The following is a 20,823-nucleotide window of genomic DNA, read 5'->3' as shown; positions in this document are numbered from 1 at the left end:
CTGCGGAGCCCTGAGGGGGCGGGGCCTTAGGGCGGGCTATGCTCAGTGGGGCGGGGCTGGGCCGTCCCGTCTGCGCCACTATTGGCCACGGGCCTCGGACTGGCGGGTGAACGTCACGGGCTGGGCCCACCCCCTTGGCAATGTCTTCAGCCTGCTGCACTCCTAACTTAAGCATTTATTCCACTGGGATAGAAGCGGTAGGAGCAGCGTTGGCACCGGCGAACCATGGCTGGGATTTTCTATTTCGTCCTCTTTTCGTTTCTTTTTGGGATTTGCAACGCTGTCACCGGTTCCAGGGTGTACCCCGCGAATGAAGGTAAGAGCGAGGTGGTCCTTCCGCGGTCCCGGGCAGAGAGGTGGATCTGCGGGTGAATGGGCCCCGGGAGCGCGAGGCCGGAGGGTATGAGGGGATCCCGTCGTGAACGGTGCGCCCCGACTCCGGAGAAGGGGGCCCGGATGAGGGGATCCGCGAAGGGGAGCGGGAAAGCTGTCGGGCAGCCTTTCCCAGGCGGTGATCGTGCATTCGGCTCGGCTACCCAAGTTTGTAGTGAAAGGATAAAGTTTAGTAGCATCCGCTGGCGAGCCCAGCTCCAGGAGCCCCAGGGGATACACGAAAGCCAACACCAGAATTTAAAACAAAAAAACAAAAAACAATTTGGATTTAGCGCTCCCTACCACTGCTCACACCCCGGCTCGGGTCAAGGGGGGAACGAAAGCCTGGAGCTAAGTGAGTGCTTGGTGCTCCCGGGTTCCTGCGAAAGCCTTGGACCTCAGGTTTCTGCGAAGTTTGCCGAGCCTTGGGCTTCTCGGGACCGAGCTGTGGGGCTTAGCTGCACAGCGGTCGTGGCGCCGCTCGCAGGTCGCCAGTGACCTGGTTTCTGTAGCACCCGGCGTCAGACACCTTCTCCTCGCTGGGCCGCGCGCTCCGGGTGTGCGATCGCTGGCCTACGGGGCCCCACTCTTTTCAGATCACCCCGCAGACCTGGGGACCCGCTGGCAAGTTAAGCGTAGTAGTTTTTGCTTTTTGCTCCCAGAACTATTCACTGGGTTAGTTTGGATGGAACGCGCTGGACCCGTCTGGACGCTGTTTTCTGCGCGTCTCTTCGGACGTGTTAGAAAGATTGTGTGTCTTTCTGTGTATAGGGGAGGTGGGTGTTGATCATTTAGTTTCTGATGGTCTCAGAGAAAGGCGAATTGAATGTGTATGTGTGTGCGTGTGTGTCAGCGTGAGTCTGTGTGTGTAAGCGCGCGCGTGTGTGTGGGTGAGTGGATGCCTGCGTGGACGCGGACGATTGTGTGCCTCTGCGTGAGTGCCCTGATTGTGTTGTGACTGTGTTCGGTGCTGCTTGTGCTCGAATCAGTGTGCATCTAGATGTTGCATCCCGTCTTGTCGACTCTCACAGTACCCTCCTCCGCCCCCCCCCCCCCCGCCCCCCCGCATCAGTCTATCCACCCATCCATCTATTCAGGCGTCCATCTCTCCAGAATCCGTCCATGCATCCCTGCGCAATCTATCATTTTCCCTGTTCCGAAGGAGGGAGCCAAAAACCAACTTAGCCTTGGCTGGGCAGCCGGTACCCAGAGCTCGCCAGACGGAGGCTGGGAGATATTCACACACCTGCCGGCAGACACCGTTTGGGAGGAAAGGGGCGCTCTCCTACCCTCTCCATCCCTTTCTCCCAACTGGCTTCTGGTACCATCTCGGTCGCTGAGGTCCCTCGGTCCCCAGGGTCATTCCTTTTAGTAGAATCATGGATCTCGATTTCTCGTGACTACTAACACTTGTTAGGAATGTCCCCCAAGACCTCTCTGGCACCGGACGTAAAGGAGATTTTCTTTTCTTTTTCTCTTTTTTTTTTCCTTCTCTCGTTTCTTGACTTTTCTTTTGGAAGGAAAACTTGGGAGTGCTAGACAAAAAACAGTGTTGATGGAGCTGTAGGCTGATGTAGAACGAAGGGGGGGTGTCTCCCCCCCTCCGGCCCCTCCTCCCCCCTAAAAATTAATTCATTTTGTTGCTTTTTATTCCCATCACGTTTCCTTTTCTCCCTTTTACCCTCCCTTTCTACTCCCTCCCTTTTTTTGTAAATTGGGTCTTATTGTTCCCTTTGTGTCCCTAATCCACCTTACATAAATCCAAATGGATGTAGCAGGCTTTTCTCTAGGGACCAAGAAGAGGGAATTTGGGGAGGGGGGTGCAACCCAGGCTGGAGCGACCTAGGGAAGGCTCTACATTTTAAATTAATTAAGAGACCCTAGGAATTCAGGCTTCTAGGGAAAATCAGGAGAAAGCAGCTGTTTTTAACTCCTTTGACTTGGGGATGAAATGAAGGAAGGTGGGCAGAATTCAGGGGCCTAGTGGTGAGATGGAGAATCGGAGTACCCAGGAGCAAGGATGAGGGCTCCCATTCCCACCCCTCCCCCAGCCTAAAGAACCAGTCTCACTGATCAAATTAATAACCCAGTGGTTCCTTTGAGATGGGCCTTTCGACCCCCAGGCCTGCGGATCTCGGTGGGAAAGGGAATGTGGAGAGGTTAAGAATCCATTGTGTCCTTTTCAGTGTCCTCGGTGCCTAGGACCGTTCCAGCCTGGTGGGGGACATCAGCTCTTCTCTGAGCTTTGACATGCATGCTTGGGTGCAAGACAAACACTAAATCTATTAGGCAGCAGTCCTTCACCTAAAATTCAAACCAGTGATTTCCTCTTAGGCCAAGGCTGAGTCCCTGGCTGTCCTCTACAAGACCTGGGGAAGAGAATAGTGTGTTGGCATTCTAAATTCTACAGGTCTGCCATTACCCCTTTCTGAAACTTGGATATTAAAACAAAACGAAACAAAACAAAACAAAACAAAAAACCGTGAATACCCCATCCAGGGCCTCTTTATTTGGTGGGGCAGGGATAAAAGAAATTGTAGAGGACAGAGACTTTTCATGACCCTTTGAGTACTTTCTGTTAAAATTCACTTGTGGTTCTGTCACCATGATGATGAGTTATGTGGTCATCTGAAACTTCCAAAAACAAATAACTGTAGTAGATACCAGACAGAGATGAATGCTGGTTTTGCTCTGGAGTGTAGCTGCCCTACATAGATATATTTATTTTTTGAATTGCACTTGAGATTCTCTATTCATCCTTTTTTGAAAATGAATCAGCTCAGTCCTGGGATGGAATTTTAAATGCTAGGCAAGTTAAATAAATAAGAACGTGCAGATTTAAAGAGGGGAGAAGATCAAGTAAGTAATGATTATTTACATAAGTGAGACCGAGTTTAGGTTTTGATCAGAGTTGGATACGCACACCCCCAGCACATATGGAAACGCTCAGGCAAATGGTTTTTGTAGTATTGGCTTTTTTGCAATTGGAAATTAATCCATTCTTCTTTGTTTTCTTGCAGTTACCCTATTGGATTCCAGATCTGTTCAGGGAGAACTTGGGTGGATAGCAAGCCCTCTGGAAGGAGGGGTAAGTTCCGAGTTGCTCTCTGATCCAAAGGGTAAAAAGGAGTGATTAGCAACTTTCTGAGAGTCCTAATGGCTTGATTCTTGTTGATTGTGGTGAGGGGGTCAGATTTCTGCCATGGCCTATGAAGTGAATTACGCTTTGTTGGAGAAATCCTATACTCCCTTTGGATAACTCTGTCATGGAAGAACTAGAAACCAAAAGGGCAGAAAGGCGGTTCAAAATTAGGAGATTGGTGGAGGCATAGACTTAGATGCGTATTTAAAACTAAAATACCGACAAGAAATATGATCCAGGGACCAAATTAGAATTTGTGCCTATTAACTGTGATGGCCGTGAAGACCTGACAGGGTTAATTTTAGAGCAATTGTTCTGTTTCCAGATGAGGAAAATGAATGAATAGAGATACCAGGGGAGAGAACATGTCTGATTGTACCAGGCACAAGTTTAGTTCCATGCATAGGCAAAGGGGGGTGGGGGGGGTAGGCATCCTTACCTCTGAAACCTTACATCAGCTGCAGCTCTCTTGGGCACTGAGACCTTGGGCACCCAAGCTGTTGTGCTGTTGGTGCTAAATTTAAAAAAGTTTAAGTATTTGGAATCTTGAGTCTTTGGGGAAGGGGAAGCTAGAATAGAATAGAAAGGATGAAAACGCTTCTCACTGTTCATTCGTTCTGCAATGTGCCATCATTGCCTCCTCCTGAAGATTTCAGAAAATACAGGTTAGTGGCCACATTCTCCCTTTACCCTTCATAACAGTTCAGAATGAGTCAGCTTTGGGAAAAAAATCAGAATAGCATGTTAACTCAGACTTCTGCCAAATTTAAGGAACTCTCAGATCCTTTAAAAATCAAGATCAGTCTGCCCTTATGTGCTTGAGAATCCAGGACTGAATCAGTGGGTTAAGAGCAATAGAAGTGAGAGACAAGTGGTCTTTAGCAGGGGAAAATGGAAATAACCAGCCCCTCAGTATGGTGCTTCCCACCTGTCCCCTGAACTAACAGGAAGGGATCAAAACAGTAAAGATGCACAGAAATTGTTATAAAAGAGGAAGGGTTTTTAAAAAAAAAAAGGCAAGAAAGTTGTGAAATGAGAGATGAATAAAAATGGAGAATGTTGTTAGGCTGTCTTTTTCCAAAACAGGTCTTGGGACCTGTGTGAAATAAAATGGAGATTTGCCTTGCCTTCTTGTTTTTCTGCCTGAACTTGACTGCAGTTCCTTGGATCTCTGCTGAAAAATTCTAGTCGGCCCTCAAAACCATTTTTTAAAGGGAGGGAGAGTGATTGGCAGGCCTCTGGCAGTGTAGACAGGCCTTATTCACTGCTGATTGCAGGCAATTGCCCTCCTCCTTTGAATGCGAAGAAAGGTACAGCTTTATCTTGTGAGAGTCAGACTCTTGTTAATCCTATACCCTGGAAAGGTCACTGGTTCAGGGAGGCTTTCCCAGGCTACACCAGGAGTAAAAGCTCTGCAGGTTCAATGTATTAGAACAGCTAGCAAAATTGAAGATGGGAGGTATCAGTACTTCTAAAAATTTAATGAGTCTTATTTTTCTTACTGGCTGCACTCAAGTTTGAAGGGAGGATGCATCCAGTATGATGTGGGACCTGACCTGTTACACTAAATACACATGTGACCTGTTTAAAAGCAAGGAATGACACATTTTTGAGTACAGTCTATGGTCTGTCTGGTTTGTGGAAAGCTTTTACTGCAACTTAATATTCTGTAGACATCCCATATCCCGCACCCACCCCCAGACTGCCAAGAGAACACCTGCTCGCTTTTTCTAAACAAAAACTTCTTTTCGTCTTGAGGTCTCTTAAGATAATACCATGCATATATAGCTGAATTGTATCCAACCCAGAACTTTTCCATGAGCTGAATGTAGACTTCTGAATGTAGAGTGTTAGCATTTTTCTTTCCTTAAAAGTGATGGGTGTAACATTTTAGGGACTCCTTGTGGGTGGGTGAGAAATGAAATTTTATTTATGTACAATAGAGTTAGTCATTCCAAAATACTCAGTAGCCATTGAGAAATTATGTGCCAGATTACAAAGTTTCATTAACCTGTTGATTTTGTCATTAAAGGAGACTATCTCAGGCTTAGAATGAAGGGATGAATTAGGTTATCTACCAGATATGGATGGATTCGCTTTAAAAAAGTCCTTTCCAGCTGAAGATAAAAGCATATTTGTGTCTTTTGGTTATTCTGAAATTTCTGCTTATAGTTCGGACAGTTCATATCTTTCTTGGCTGGAAACTTGGGGTCATGGTTTTTCAATAAATGATGACATTTATTTGTTATTGTTATTTTTAAAGAGAAACAGAAAATTTACTTGACAGTACCACAAGTAAAATATGAAATATAGTCAGAGACAACTTACTGTTCTGTTTTTCTCTAAGAACAACTAAGGAGAACATAAGAATAATAGAAAGTAATGGCTCCTGATGGCAACATTATAGCGAAACCTAATTCCTTGGCAGTGTTCATTTAAAGGAGCATATTGAATTTCTGACATTGATTGTAAAATACAAAAACTAAGGTGAGATTTGTCATTGTTCTGGCGAATTGATCCATGTGTTTAGACAATTAAGTTTAGACTGGAAAATTCACATTAGATCAAACTCTCCTGTATGAACTCTGTGGAGATATCCCTGTGTGCTTACATTTACGTTGATAAATGTTTTTTTCCTATTCCCTTTGTTCTGAGATGAGAAGCATGCTGAGTAGGGTTTTTTTTGAAGGTGAAGATCTATTTTTGGATTTACATGAATTTCCCCCAAATAAGTAAATTACTGGTGATTTATTGGTTAGTGGATAAAAAGAAATTTTAATCACCACAGGGCACTTATTCCTCCCAGTTCCAACTTTCATAATGGTAGCAGATGAAAGGGATACAGAGTTTTATGCAGTATAGTCCTTCACACAGTAACATTTCCATCCATTAATAGTTTTCCAATGCACAGATGGAAAACCCGTTAAAAGATACATTATGGTTCTACGTACTTCATTGGATTGAATGGAGCTTTAAGTGGAGCTATTATAGAATATGAATTTTTTTAAACTATCTTTTTTCTTCTAATTATATTCATGTGTTAGATACTTAAGCTGATTTATACCAGATCTATATAAATGCATTACTGTAGATACTTGTGAAGAATTGGAGGCTGCTTACTGGCCCTATAGGAGCCCCCCAAAATCTTGCTGCTTTTAGGATTATTTTTTAAAAAGCTGTGGCAAGAGGTGAGTTTTTACTACTCTAGTCACGGTGAGTTTGGATTGTCCCACCCTTAGAATCTTTATGTTACGAAATAGATCACAAAGGAAGCCCTACCACCCTCCTCTAGTTTTCTTGGGCTTTCAATCATGAATACCCCTACGATTTTATTTTAATATCCACAGAATATTTAGAAGCAAAGCATGTGTGCATTCTTGCTTACTTACGGGTATATGTTTTAAAAATAAGGATACACAGACTTTTTAAATTAAATACGTTGGTCTGGGAAAATGTTTCATTGTTAACAAATGACAGTGGATTTGAGAAATCCAACCATAAAGTTTACTCTCTATTTTCCCAGGATTACCAAAACCAGAAGAGTAAGATTTTTCTTACCCCTTTAAAGAATAGTGACAGTGCCCCCCCCCCAAAAAAAAAAAAAATTTTTTTTTTGACTGACTTTTTTTTTTTTTAGGTATTAGAGAGCAAAGTTCTGACAGGAGCACCACTAATTAACTGATAATTGTCTTCCTTTGGCAAGCTTCTTTCTTCCTGCTCTTAATTTGCAGGTCTCTGCTCAGTTGTTGAAACAATACACATACTAGTTTTTCATTTATGAGTAAATTTGAACTGTTGCCACTTGAAATTGTAGCTGTTGTAATAGGTGAATCTGAGGTTGTTAGACCACCACAAGGATCTGCTGGGAACTCATAAGCAAAAGATCTCCCCAGGCCTCTGGATTGTAGGCCAAAGAATGAAACCACCACCAAAAAAACAAAACCAAAAAAGACCACGTCCCCAATAAAATGCTGTCTTATCTCCCATAAAGTGTTTTGTTAGTGAGGATTGGTTCTCAGTAGTTTTCTTCCTCCCTGAAACAAAAATCGTCACTGTCCTATGAGGGGAAAATAAAATGGACAAATCACCGCAGGGGGACATTCTGTAATTGATACATTTCCTTTGGATCTTTGCAGTGGGAGGAAGTGAGTATAATGGATGAGAAAAACACACCAATCCGAACCTACCAAGTGTGCAACGTGATGGAACCCAGCCAAAATAACTGGCTGCGAACTGACTGGATCCCCCGAGAGGGGGCCCAGAGGGTGTACATTGAGATCAAGTTCACCTTGAGAGACTGCAACAGTCTTCCGGGTGTCATGGGGACTTGCAAGGAGACGTTCAATCTCTACTACTACGAATCAGACAATGACAAAGAGCGTTTCATCAGAGAGAGCCAGTTTGCCAAGATCGACACCATTGCGGCCGACGAGAGCTTCACCCAAGTGGACATTGGTGACAGAATCATGAAGCTGAACACCGAGATCCGGGATGTAGGGCCACTGAGCAAAAAGGGGTTTTACCTGGCTTTTCAGGATGTGGGGGCCTGCATCGCCCTGGTCTCAGTGCGTGTGTTCTACAAGAAATGTCCGCTCACTGTTCGCAATCTGGCCCAGTTTCCAGACACCATCACAGGGGCTGATACATCTTCCCTGGTGGAAGTTCGAGGCTCCTGTGTCAACAACTCAGAAGAGAAGGATGTGCCAAAAATGTACTGTGGGGCAGATGGTGAATGGCTGGTACCCATTGGCAACTGCCTGTGCAATGCTGGGCATGAAGAGAGGAATGGAGAATGCCAAGGTAAGAAGAGCCATATTGTACTTTTCATTAGGGCTTAGTGCACGTAATTAAATCAGAGATGAGACTAAATGGAGTAAAGCCAGTAATTAGCAGCCCCGGTGGGATGTGGTGGGACAGAGGGGGTCTAATGAGTAAGTGCTATAGCTCCAGGTGGCGAGGCTAAGACGTTTCTAATACTGACAAAATAAATGATGCTGTGTAATCAGCAGAAGGCCAAACACATTTGCTAACAGGCACTTAGATCTGAACCGGCTTGATGTGCCCTCTGAAATGTAAATGAACAAGCTGAAGAAACAGACCTGATTGATCCTTACTTAAAGAGGGCAGACACATTTTCGAACCCTAGTTTTCCCTGTGTGTGGACCTGGTAAAATGGCAAAGACGGTGATATTTACCACCTCTTGTGGTACATTTATGTACACGAATGACTGAAATGTGAAGTAAGGATTCCAGTCTAGCAAATCCCTCCTGCTAAAAGGAGGTACAGTTCTTCAGGCCTCATGGACCAGTGTAGATGTGGCCCAATGAAATGGCGTGACAAGGTTTCAAGTGTGTTCTGTTCCACTGAGCTCCCGTTGATAGGGTCTGCAAGTGACGTTAATCTTGATGGAAGACCTCTTGATTTCCCTGAGGAGGTGATAAACAGCTAGTGAGAGTCTTATTCGATCTGTGTGGTCAGAGGCAATAGTAAATTGTGGTCCATTTTGGTGATTGAGTTTTTGGAGAAATCTAGACTTCTGTATCATGTTAATTACTACTTACCACATCACTAAGGTGATTTTTTTCTTTCCTAACCTGCAGTCGAGTGTATGCAATTCTTTTTTTCCTTATTTCCCCTTTCTGGGGAGTTGGTAAAATATTTTTCTTTGTAGCAGCTTTGCTTCCAAGTAAGAGATGAGAGGACTTCGTATTTATATGGATTGCTTGTCTTGTGTGTGGATTAAGGCTTAAAAAAATCAGTTATCCCAAGGTTGTTATTTTTACTTGCTGTTTATTTTTAGTGCTTATTGATAATCTGCTGCCACCAATCTTACTATGGTTACTACTGAACAGTCTAACTCTGGGCCCGACTATGGAACAGATCCGATTAATCTGTTCTCAGGGTGATTGCCACATGGTTCATCTGATGTGGTGATTCAAGACCCTGAAATAACTGACTGCCAAACAATTTGTCTGGCATTTCAACCATCTTAATGACAGGGTGGGATTTACTATGGGACAATCCACTTCACAGACTGGAAATCAACAGTTATAACCTGAAGAAAGTTGCATTTTTGATAATTTGATGTCCTAGATTATACATTTTTCCCCTTTTATAGCTTATACTGTTTTAAAGTGTCATTCTTGATTTGCTAGTTATTTCCAGGAGTAGCTAAGAAGGAATGCTGTAAATTCATTGCAAATAAAACAATAAAGGCTGGCTACCTTTTCTGGTGACTCAGGGTAAAAAGGTAAACTCATAAATTGGAAAATTTTAAAGTTGGAATTTAAAGTTGTTTTCGGTTGTTTTTTGCAAAGATTCATTTCTTGATCATTGTGCTAGCTCTTGACTTAGCAACTGCTAGAGGAGCTGTACCAAATTGAAACCCCGAAATGTATTCTGGTCTTAGTATTAGAACATATGTGAGTGCGTTGTTATTGGCACCTAAACTGCGATCATCATAGCAGGTACGGTGACGTGAACAGGGCGATGACACTGCATCACATTTTAGAGTGAATTATTCTGCCTTGTCGATTTTTGTAAGAGAGCACTTGCACATCTTCACATGTCAAGATTCTTCTATGTATTAAAAAAAGAGAGAGAGAGAACACCATTGTCTCCCATTTCCTGCTCTGGCATTAGTATATCTCTGTATCTAATGTCATTGATTTTCAATTGTTACAGAGACCAGTAACTCATACATTGCTACACTGTGAAACTCCTTGACATTTTTACAACCCAAATTAGAAGAAGAGGAGAAAAAGATGGAGGGGAAGTGAATGTAAAGCCAATTGAACATTTTAGTGGTTTTCTTTATGGAAATAATCTTGGGAATTCAGTTAATCATATGGTTCATGGAAGGGTGGGGCTCCATGTTTTGGATTCAGTCTGTTTCTAAGCAAACTATTCCTAATACAAGGCCAGATATTTAATGGAAGGGGAGGTTGATGGAGGCCGTGTTTTTTTTAGAATCTTCGTCGTTTTCTTCCTGGCTACCCAAGTATTTTCTTTGCTGCTCATAAATGACTAACTCTTTCGAAAAGACATTTTTTTGAACAAAATATTGCCCTTTATTTTTTTATTTATTTTTATTTATTTGACAGATCACAGGTAGAGAGGCAGGTGGGGGCTGGGGGGGGGTCCTCCCCACTGAGCAGGGAGCCCAATGCGGGGCTTGATCCCAGGACCCTGGGATCATGACCTGAGCCGAAGGCAGAGGCTTTAACCCACTGAGCCACCCAGGTGCCCCTATTTGTTTGTTCTTAATACTACCAGGTGGGCATTGCTGATGAATTTAGGGGGAAAGGAAAAACTTGGAATGGCAAGATTCTTCAACTCCAAACCTGAGTGAGACTTTTTAAAGATGACTCAAAACTGTGAAAATCTTAGGAGTAATAAAAATGGTCCTCTTCATCCTTGACGTCATTACTGGGAAGCAACCAGGTAGAGCAGAAAGAACACGGAGACAAAGAAATGCATCTCATTGTGGTCACATAAATAACTGTATGACCTTGAGCACAATTCTTAAGCCCTTTTCATCTATAAAATGAGTTGAAAATAATTGTACTTAGCTTACAGTATTGCTGTGAGGACACCGTGATGTAAGATTAGTAAAAGTCACCTTTTAGATCCTAAAGCATTAAACCGATGTTCATGCTAGCAATTCTTTATTTACTCTGTTCTTCCCACAGTCATAGCTGTGGACTTTAAGGATGTTGAGTTGAACGAGCGAAACAGAAGTTCATCCATCTCCCAGCCCCTCTTGGAAGTCAAGGCTAAAGATAGGAAGGAAGCATTGCCCTTGCCCTAACAAAGAATAATGTCTATTTTCACACTGCATGTTGAAAATGATATTTAGAGAGTGTCATTTTATTTCTCTCCTGTCGGAAAGCGGACTTTCCTTTGAGAGAAAAGTGATTTGGGGGCGGGACAAGAAAGACCAGGGCGCAAAGAGAGCTTAAGAAGGGATATAAAGGGGAACTGGCAAGTCTTCAGAACTGTGGCAGCAGGTTCCTCCCCAATTGTCTTTTCAGTGGGCCTACTGTTGCAGGCCGAATGGGACAGGTGAAAGGTCACCCACTTCCTCATCCATCTTCCTTGGGGTCTGGGAGGTCAGAGTGAAGATGGATTAAGATCTTACATGTTTGACAAAGGATCCTTGGGCAAAAATGGCCAGGGTGGGTGGGGGCCTGGGGCGTGCTGTTGTTTGAATTGAACCCCCATCAGCTGCAGGAGTCCTCAAGGGACTATGGGGACAGAACGACACTTCCTCTTGGCGTTCTTACCTCCAAGCAGTACATGCTAATGGTGCGGCAAAGGATGGAGTGGTACGTCAGAAGTGTCAAGAGGTGATGGCAGGCTTGCCCTCTGAAGCAGCTGCAAGTTCATTCTGTTCTTGAATAACATTTTCTGAAATGATTTGGCTTTGTCTCCTCGGGCAACGAAGAGTAGTAGTAGCCACTCATCTGTCTTCTCTAGGAGAAGGCGGGGCCGGCTGGTCTCAAGCTGCAGTTCGAACTCAGTGACTGGCTGCAGAGGAGTCACTGCTCTGGTTAGTCTTCTGACCAGGTCTCCTCAAACCTGGTCTCCTTTCTTTCCTTAGAAGAAAGCAAAAATATACCTCAGACCCTGGCACTGCCCCCCACCTCCCACATATACCCCCCAGGGAGGAAACGGTCCAGATGTTTTTAGAAAGTTGTTTTCATTACTTCAGGAAGATGAAACAGACGAAGAGAGGAAAGGTTCTTTATTAACATGTTTTCTGCTTAATTAAAAAGCTGAAAAATGAAAGGAAAGCCACAGATTTACTCTTTGTGAAATATTAATAAGCACTATTTTAGAGTGTATATATAAAAATGAGACTAAGTAAGAGAAAGAAGGCGTTCTTCTGGAGTCACTCTTCAAGCCAAAGAATGACAACGGTGACAAAGTCGAGCTCCACAGGAATCAAGCCTTGCTGAAAGACACATTGTTGCTGTAGATTGTTTGGGGTCCTACATGTCCAGGACCTGTATTATATATCATTACTATATGTTGCCTTCGTATCAGCAAAAGGTGTCAGTCAAAGCTCTTATGAGAAGGAACAAGACAGAAAATGCTTTGATGACCATTAACAGGACTATCTCAAATTTGGGCTCTGAAAAGAGGGAGAGAGTTTTATGTTTAAAAAAAAAAAAAGAAAGAAAAATTACTTTCTTTTTCCCATTCTACTCTAGAAAGACCTTAGGAGAAAGAAGTATTGGAAAGGAAGCATTTAAAATATAGTTCAGAGAGATGCTGCTTCATATCCTTTCCACCTTTGAAATTTTTCTCCTACCTTTGAATCATGTCTTTAAGTATCCATTGCTTGCATCACATGGCTGCTTTTATCTTCAGCTTTGAAGCCGGCTGTGATCACTGAAAGATGCAATTCTTTATATCCAAGAAGAGCAGGGTTTAATTATTGTGCTTTTTCTGTTATACTTTTTTTTTTTTATGATTCCCCCCTCCGCCTGCACCTTCTTCATGTGATCAGGGTTCTTTCCTGAGTGTGCATCATGGAGTGGTCTCTGTTTTGGGTGCGCCAAAGCATCACATAGGAATGACCTCAGTGAGGGACTTTTGAATATGGTACTTAAGCTTTGATGACTTATTTTACTTAACTGGGCTTCCTCGTACCTTTTAAAAATGAAGTAAGACATCATGATTCTGTGAAGACCTGAATCTTTGGAAAAAAGACTGATTTTGGAAAAAATACTGTTTACTGTGCAAAGCAGAGCTGGTTGTGATAGAAGTTTGACTTTCCTGTCATTGAACTTGACTACTTCAGGTTTAGGTTGTTTTTTTATCCCCCCCCCGCCCCCGGTCCCCATTTAATTGATGAATTTCACATTACCAAAGAACAGCATACTTTCAAACTCTTCAACTTTTTATGACTTACCACTCTTTATAATTTGCCAGACAACTCAAATATTCTCTTTACACATGTAGTTTAAAAATATAATAGAATCAGAAGTAGAATCATCTTCTTAATTAACATCTTGTTTTTATGACGCTGGCCTATTTATCATGGACATCATTCCACGTTAGAGGATATCTTATCCTCTTATTCACTCCTCTTCATCCTTTATATCATCCTTCATATAATTTTCCCCTCCATGGTAGACAAGTAGATGCCTTAGTTTCTTAGTTTTTCCTGGCAATATTGTTAAACACTTCAATTTATAAACCAAACATGTGCAAGTTTGCTTAAAAATCAAATGATGAGTATCACTCTGTGACTTTCCTGGCTTTATCATGGACAAGTGAACTTAGCAAGCTTTCTTATCGTGAGCTCGTCCATGAAGAAGCGCAGTGTGGTATAATCAGACAAGTAACCCCAGTGACGATTATAGAGCATAGTGGGGTCTCATTAAATGTTCATTGAATGAATGAATAAATAAATGCATAAGGAACTATGGCCTGTTTCATATTAAACATTTAGCTGGTGGAGTAATGTTTCACGGAGCCAGGATGATATATCAAAAATCTTTGTGTGTGACTGATGTACTAATGAGGTCCTAGTTTATAATTCCTACTTCAGTTGGGTCTTAACTCTTTTCTTCGTGTTTATGAATCATCTCTATGCCTGAACTTTCAGGAATGCCCGCCATGCATGGGTCAACAGAGTTATTGGCATAAAATGGCTAAGAGCTGCTTTTAGAGTTTGAGACTTGGGTTCAGTTCCTACTTGTGCTGCTTAACCCTTTGTGTGATCATGGACACTAACTTAACTGCAAATTCACAAATGCAAATTGGTGGTAATAGTACGCTATGTATGATACACACACATAAGCCTGTATGTATGGAAAAAAGGATCCTATGCTGTGTCTAGAATTACTAAGCACTTAGTAAAGTACATGGAAACCGTTGTTGTTAATTTTATTGTTGTTAGGTAGAAATATGTTGATGGTATGTGTTATTGGACCAGTGTTGACCCAACAATGAAAGCAGTTCATTTAGGTTCCAGAGTAGAGGTATTTTTTTGGGGGAGGGGGGCGAGTGGATGGGGGAGAATGATACTACATAAACATGGGTAGGAGGTGATATGGAATGGCTGATCTTAGATGCATTGATTAGATCTTCTGTTAATCCGTGTAGTGGTTCTCAAAATGTGTTCTGTCTGGATTCCCCACCACCCTTTGTTGTAGTCTGCAAGGTCAAAAGGTTTTTTTTTTTTTTTTTTTTTTATTAATACTTAGCTATCATTTGCCTCTCTCTTACTTCTCTCTTTTTCATGAGTGGAGTTTTCTAGAGGCTTCCTGATGTGTGGTATCTCATCAAATTGAATACAGAAGCAAATAGAAGAACCCAGCTACCCTCTATTAAAACAGACATTAAAGAGAGTTGGAAAAAAAGAAAAAAAAGTATTACTCATAAAGAATTGTATTTTGGGAAAATAGTTATTTTTTCATTAACACATATTATTTGTGTAAACATGTGATGGGCAACCATTGATTTTTAAAATGCCTTAATAAATAATTACTTTTAAAATTTCTCAATTTCCATTTCCAGTGGTAAATATTGGCAGCTTTAAGTCAGATAAGCAAAAGTGTTTTGGCATCCTCAGTATTTTTAAAAAGTGTAAAGGGGTTGTGAGACCATCAGCGTTTCTCTTGACAGGTATGTTAAAAATGACGTAAGAAAGTTCTGAAAACTTTTAGAATCTGGAAGATGAAGGTAACCTTTATTTATGGCCTTTTATTTATTCAACCCTTTAAGATGTTTCTATAAACTTAGACTGCAATTTGTAGCTTTTAGCCTTTTAAAGCTGTTTATCTGTCCCAGGAAGGTGGCTAGGCGCTCTTTTAGTATTATTGTTGTGAGATCCAGGATCTTGCCTTGCGAGATGGCATGATTAAAGGAGGTCTCAGCTGTCCCCTGGACCCTGAGAGACTGTATCTTTTTCACTTTGGGCACAAAACCTTTTTCATTGTGTGCCTTACAGCTGGTACCTCTGAGCTGTTTTTGGGGAGGAGAGCAGGTGAGGTCACTCCGTTTCCTGATCCGAAGGGTAATTAATAGTCCCATGACTAAATGGACATTTTATGAATATTCAGGGTCTGTTTCGGCTTCTTGGGAAACAATCCTGTCGGAACCGCTTACAACTCCCTTCGGAGACGCGTAGCGTTTTCTGGGTGAATGCGGGTCCTCAGCTGTCTGCCTAGGGTTGCATTTCCAGGCTGAGGAGTCTTCATTTGCATATTCTGTATGCGTCCTCATGCAAAACAGCACACCCATTTCCCCCTCGCACAAAGGCAGTGAGGGCTTCCTTTGGAAACTCCAGCCAAAATCTCCTTCTGTTTATGCAGAACCCAATGATTTAGACACCATGCAAATTAATTCGGTTTTGATTTGAATGCTTCCAGAGATTGGGGGCGGGGGCGTAGAGTGGACTGTTTGCACTGGGCTCTTTTTGGACACCCCCTCCCCCCTCCCTCGGGTGGCTGGTTGTCACTCCCCAGCTCCTTGCCCCTTGCAAAACAACCCAAGCCCCTGCTGCTCATTTTATTTTGACCTTTGGAAAGTAACCTAGTTTTGGTGAATCCTTTAGCTTGTCTGTTCAGTGACAGCTTCAGCTGGAATCTTGCCGTTTTTTCCGAGTGGGAGGAGATGGCACTATTCAGATTATGCGAGGAATGTTTAGAAGTGTCCCAACAAAGGGCTTAAAAAAATTGTAAAGCAAAAAGATAAAATTCTTTGAAAAGGAATTGTCAGACCTCAGGAAGTTCTGAAAATAGGCTTCAGGTCACTAGTGGGCTGGAATCCATTCATTCCTTCAACAAATAGATAGTGAAAGCATAGAACTGAAGATCACCGTTGGTATTTTCATCTGTTTCTACATGGATGAATGAGTACAGCAGTCTTTGTACCTAGACTCACAATTAAAAGCCCTTCTCTTCGCTGGTGTCTCAGATAAATTTCTTTAAAAGGCATATTGGCTATAATTCTGGTCCTTCTTCATGTGTGCATTCTCTTTGGGTGGAACATCGTGTCACCTTCTGAGTTCAGTCTTCACATCCCACCCAGGGTCTCCAAGTTGACTTAATCTTTGCTTTATTCTCCTAGACACAGCATAAATAACACCACAGACTTCACCCTGCTTGGCCACAGTGCAATCTTCAGAAGGTCATGATCATATGCATTCTATAAAATAGAAGAAGAGGACTTTGCATGAAATGTTTTTGAAGTTCAATTAGTTTTGAGCTCAAGCTAATTTCACAGGGCAGAACACGGGCCTAGCCAGATTTTGCAGTGTAATTAAGAGGAGGCAGGGTCAGCTAAAACAACATCGAAATGTGGAAGAGCTTTGGTGTAGCTCCACATGGTCTGACAAAGTTTGATGATGCTGTTCAAAGTCCATTTGGGATGGATTATTAGGGATTAAAGAACAGCAGAAGGTTCTGTACTTGGTGTGTTCTCTGGTGTCATTAGTGGATGAGAAAATTCAGCTGCTTATCTGGATCTCGTTTCTAAGGATGGATTTAAACAGACCCACACTTTTCAAAGGTGATCTTACTAACCTCTTCTTAATAAGTTACAGATCTCAAATTGCTCAAAATCCTTAAAATACCATTTGAAGTAAGTTGATTGATAATTATCGTTTCCCCTACGTGTACAGATATTTTCTGCAGCAGTACAAAGCTAAAGTACAGTTTCTTAATTACCCAGATAATCCTGTTTGCTTGTATTTTTAAACTATGAAGTGCTGGGTAATTATTCAATTCTTAATAGAAGGCAAATGGCAATGTAAACAATAATTAGGATGTTAGACAGACTAATGCGCTTCAAAGCAAATTGGATTTTTTTCATACTGTTCAGCATGATGTCCCGTAAAGCTAACAATTTAGAAGCAAGGCAGAAAAGGTTCCATTTTGTTCATATTTTATGGCGTTATCTCTTCATGGCTTGTTTCCGTGAATAGCAGTTTGCCCCAATGAAGCTGGCTGTGCCCACGCCAAATGTTTCCGTAACAATTGCTTCCCTGCTGTTTGACATTTGGCTCTGTTCTCCCAGGACTCCAGATTGGTCCTTTGTCTGCCTCAGATCCCATGGGTCAGAGGTTAACAGAATACTGATTTCCTCCCATAATACCATGGCAGGTAAATATGGGCCAACCTCATCAGTTAAGACAGCTCAGTGAGGAATGCAGTTCTCATGGGCTTTTGTCCTTAAGAACTTCCTGATTTAAGATGCCAAGCTCCCTAGCTATCCTTTGCCAGGGCAGATCCTTCATCTTCGATACTGCATTTCCCATTGCTAACCATTCAGGACCCGTAGGCTATCCTCAGAAATATACGACCTTGAAACTAGGAGCAGATCATTGCTTTGGATGAGTTAATTTTACAAACCTAATAAGGTAATGCTTTGCCATCACTGCACACTTAATTGTGTCTTGTAGTCTTATCTGCACTGTATGTTTCATTGATGAAATAATAAACTGATGACAAAGGCGGTAGACAAAGATATTTTAATAATGGTGCTACTGCTCCCTCTCTTTCTTGTCTCAACTTCATGGTGTGTTGCTAGTTAGAGGTGTAATTAAACAAACAATCAATTTTATTTTCCATTTTTGTCATTTATAGAGACGTCCAAGCATTCATCAATATCAGTGTCATTAATGTTTTACATCTGTTTAATTACGGAAGTCTTAATTTTTCTCCCCAGTATTAATGCAGGCGATCCAACAGACTATTTCCTACCTGGTTGCGATGCACACACAAGCTTTTGAAATTTAGGATAGGTTTCAAACTTTGCAGCTGTTTGCTACCATCCATTAATTTTAGACCGCCTTTCTATATATGAGCTCTCTCCATTTCTAATTGGCCAGACTCCTTCACGTTGTGCTGTGAACTTGACGCTTGGGTTCATTTGTTTTCAGTTCTAAGTGTTTGAAAAAGACATCTCCACTTTGAAAAAACAGTTTCCTTTTGAAGTGTCCAGCTTGGCAATGACTGTAGCAGCCCCCAGGCAAATTAGCATGTTAAAAGAATGGATCAATACCTTTCTGGCCCCTCCATCCTTCTTACTCTCTTGGAGGGGGAAGAGTTTTGAAGAACCCTAGGAGGCCCTTGACAGATGTGCCAGGAGATTTCAAGAGGATTGTTCATTGCTGAGTAGGGAACATTGACAGTTTGATCTAGTGCCCAGACTGCGTCTTCGCTGGTCATTTGAAAACGGATGCAGGAGGCATTGACAGCTTGGGGAAAGCTGTAGCAGTTCATGTAATTATGGAGAGGATTAGAAAAAAAGTGTTGGGAGAAATAAGAGATCAATAGAAGGGCACTAGTTGACTGAATTCACCTTTAGCTGTTAGAGCACTCCATTTTGTAACATTTAGTCTGTGTGTGAAGGAGTTATTGGATAGGGTTTTTTTTTTTTTAAAGGGTTATGCAAATCTATGCATAAGGGGGGAAAAAACAGTCACTGATTTTTGAGAGTGGACTTGTAGGTAATTAATAGTATAATGCTTCCAGTACTTAAGATGCAAAGGTGGCTAATTAACTAATGGGAGAAATTGAGATTTCATTACTCTGCTTTCTAAGGAGGTGCCCACAAAAGAAGTGAAGCTGAAAGTAATATTTGAGCATTCAGGCTTCAGTTTGAAAATTTTTTCTTTAGGAACTACCTCCCTGTATCCTAGAATTTTTTGTTTTTGTTTTTCATTTTTATCTTATTTATTTATTTGAATATATGGTGTTTTACTAGTTTCAGTATAGTAACTTAGCAGTTCTGCATCTTAGAGTTTTAAATTGATGCTCATGTAAGACTCCAGTAAACCAGTATAAAAGCACGGTGGGTTTACATGAAAGGAACCTATGTTGATGGAAAAATGAGAACATCATCTTTGCATAAAGGAAAAATAAAAAAAAGGTTTGAAACAAATCAGCGGAAGCTCTCAAAGTTCTTAGATTTTGGAAGTCTCGGGATGCCTGGTTGGTTCAGTTGTTAAGCGTCTGCCTTCTACTCAGGTTTTGATCCCAGATCATGACCCATGATCCTGGGATCGAGTCACACATTGGGCTTCCTCATCAGCAGGAAGCCTGCTTCTCCCTCTTCCACTCCTTCTGCTAGTGTTCCCTCTCTCGCTGTCTGTCAAATAAATAAATAAAATCTTAAAAAAAAAAAAAAAGATTTTGGAAGTTTCCTTCACGGGGCAAAAACGGCAATTGTACTTAGCTTAAATAAACCACGTCCATAATTTATTCTAACCTTTATGAAGGACTCTAGGATCTTCATTCACAAAACATTGTAACTCTAATTATTTCAGTAATTTTTGAATGGGCATTTGGTACGGCAAGAATCCTGCACTCTGATTTCTGCAGTTACACTGAAATGGTTTTTTAAAAAGTTTGTCGTTAGATCTTTTCTTTTCTTTTCCTAGGAAAATATAAAGTCATTTCTTGAGAAAGTAATGTCTGGTCTTATAAACATCACACTATTATCCTAACTTTAAAAAATAGTTATTCTAGGGGCGCCTGGGTGGCTCAGTGGGTTAAGCCGCTGCCTTCGGCTCAGGTCATGATCTCAGGGTCCTGGGATCGAGCCCCGCATCGGGCTCTCTGCTCAGCAGGGAGCCTGCTTCCTCCTCTCTCTCTGCCTGCCTCTCTGCCTGCTTGTGATCTCTCTGTCAAATAAATAAATAAAAATCTTTAAAAAAAAAAATAGTTATTCTAAAAAGAACCTCTCCCCGAAGAAAGAATTGTTGACTTCTACTGTAGTTAATGACTGAAAGACACAAACTTACTGAGTTTTTCCAATATTTTCCATTGGATCTTCTAGCTGGTTATCACTGATCTACAGGACATCTATTGATTTTTGTATGTTTACCTTGCATCCAATCTTATATTGAACTCTCTTGTGAATACTAATAGGTTTTCAGTTAACTCTCTGGAGTTTTCTAGAAAACTAATAGTTTTGACTGCATGCAATTATATATATATTTTCCCCTTCTTTCTAAAAATTAGACCTCTTATTTCTGATTTCTGTCTTACCAACACTGGTCAGAATTTGCAGACCAGTAATAAAAACCAGTATAAGATTGTGAATATCTTTATTTTATGCCCAGTTTTGTTCAGCATAGTTTAAGTATGTTATGTGATTATTTTCCCTTAAGATCCTATTTCCAGTTCCTAAACATTTCTCAGGAGTTTTAAGTTGTGTTAAATTACTTCAAGTGTTGCTTTTAGTTATGTGATCATTCTGATTTACTGTATTTATAATATTAAAGATGTTAGATTTTTATGAAAATGATCCATAAATTCTCTTGGCATTTGTGTGTGTGAGGGGA

The 20,823-nt window shown here is 41.5% G+C and overlaps 1 protein-coding gene across 2 annotated transcripts in view; it reads left to right on the top strand.

The window, feature by feature from the left end:
• Positions 1–20,823, top strand: part of EPHA4 (EPH receptor A4) — a 143,722-nt gene that overhangs the window by 1,026 nt on the left and 121,873 nt on the right. For both annotated transcript variants that reach the window (XM_047721323.1, XM_047721321.1), the window contains exons 2-4: positions 193–316; positions 3,393–3,460; positions 7,651–8,314. In XM_047721323.1, the coding sequence (XP_047577279.1) occupies positions 226–316; positions 3,393–3,460; positions 7,651–8,314 (823 nt within the window). In that variant the 5' untranslated portion in view covers positions 193–225. The remainder of the gene's footprint in view (positions 1–192; positions 317–3,392; positions 3,461–7,650; positions 8,315–20,823) is intronic.

Source organism: Lutra lutra, chromosome 3, assembly GCF_902655055.1.
Source record: "Lutra lutra chromosome 3, mLutLut1.2, whole genome shotgun sequence".
Classification (NCBI taxonomy): Eukaryota; Metazoa; Chordata; class Mammalia; order Carnivora; family Mustelidae; genus Lutra; species Lutra lutra.
The sequence above is the reverse complement of the archived record's forward strand: the minus strand, read 5'-3'. Positions and strand labels throughout refer to the sequence as shown.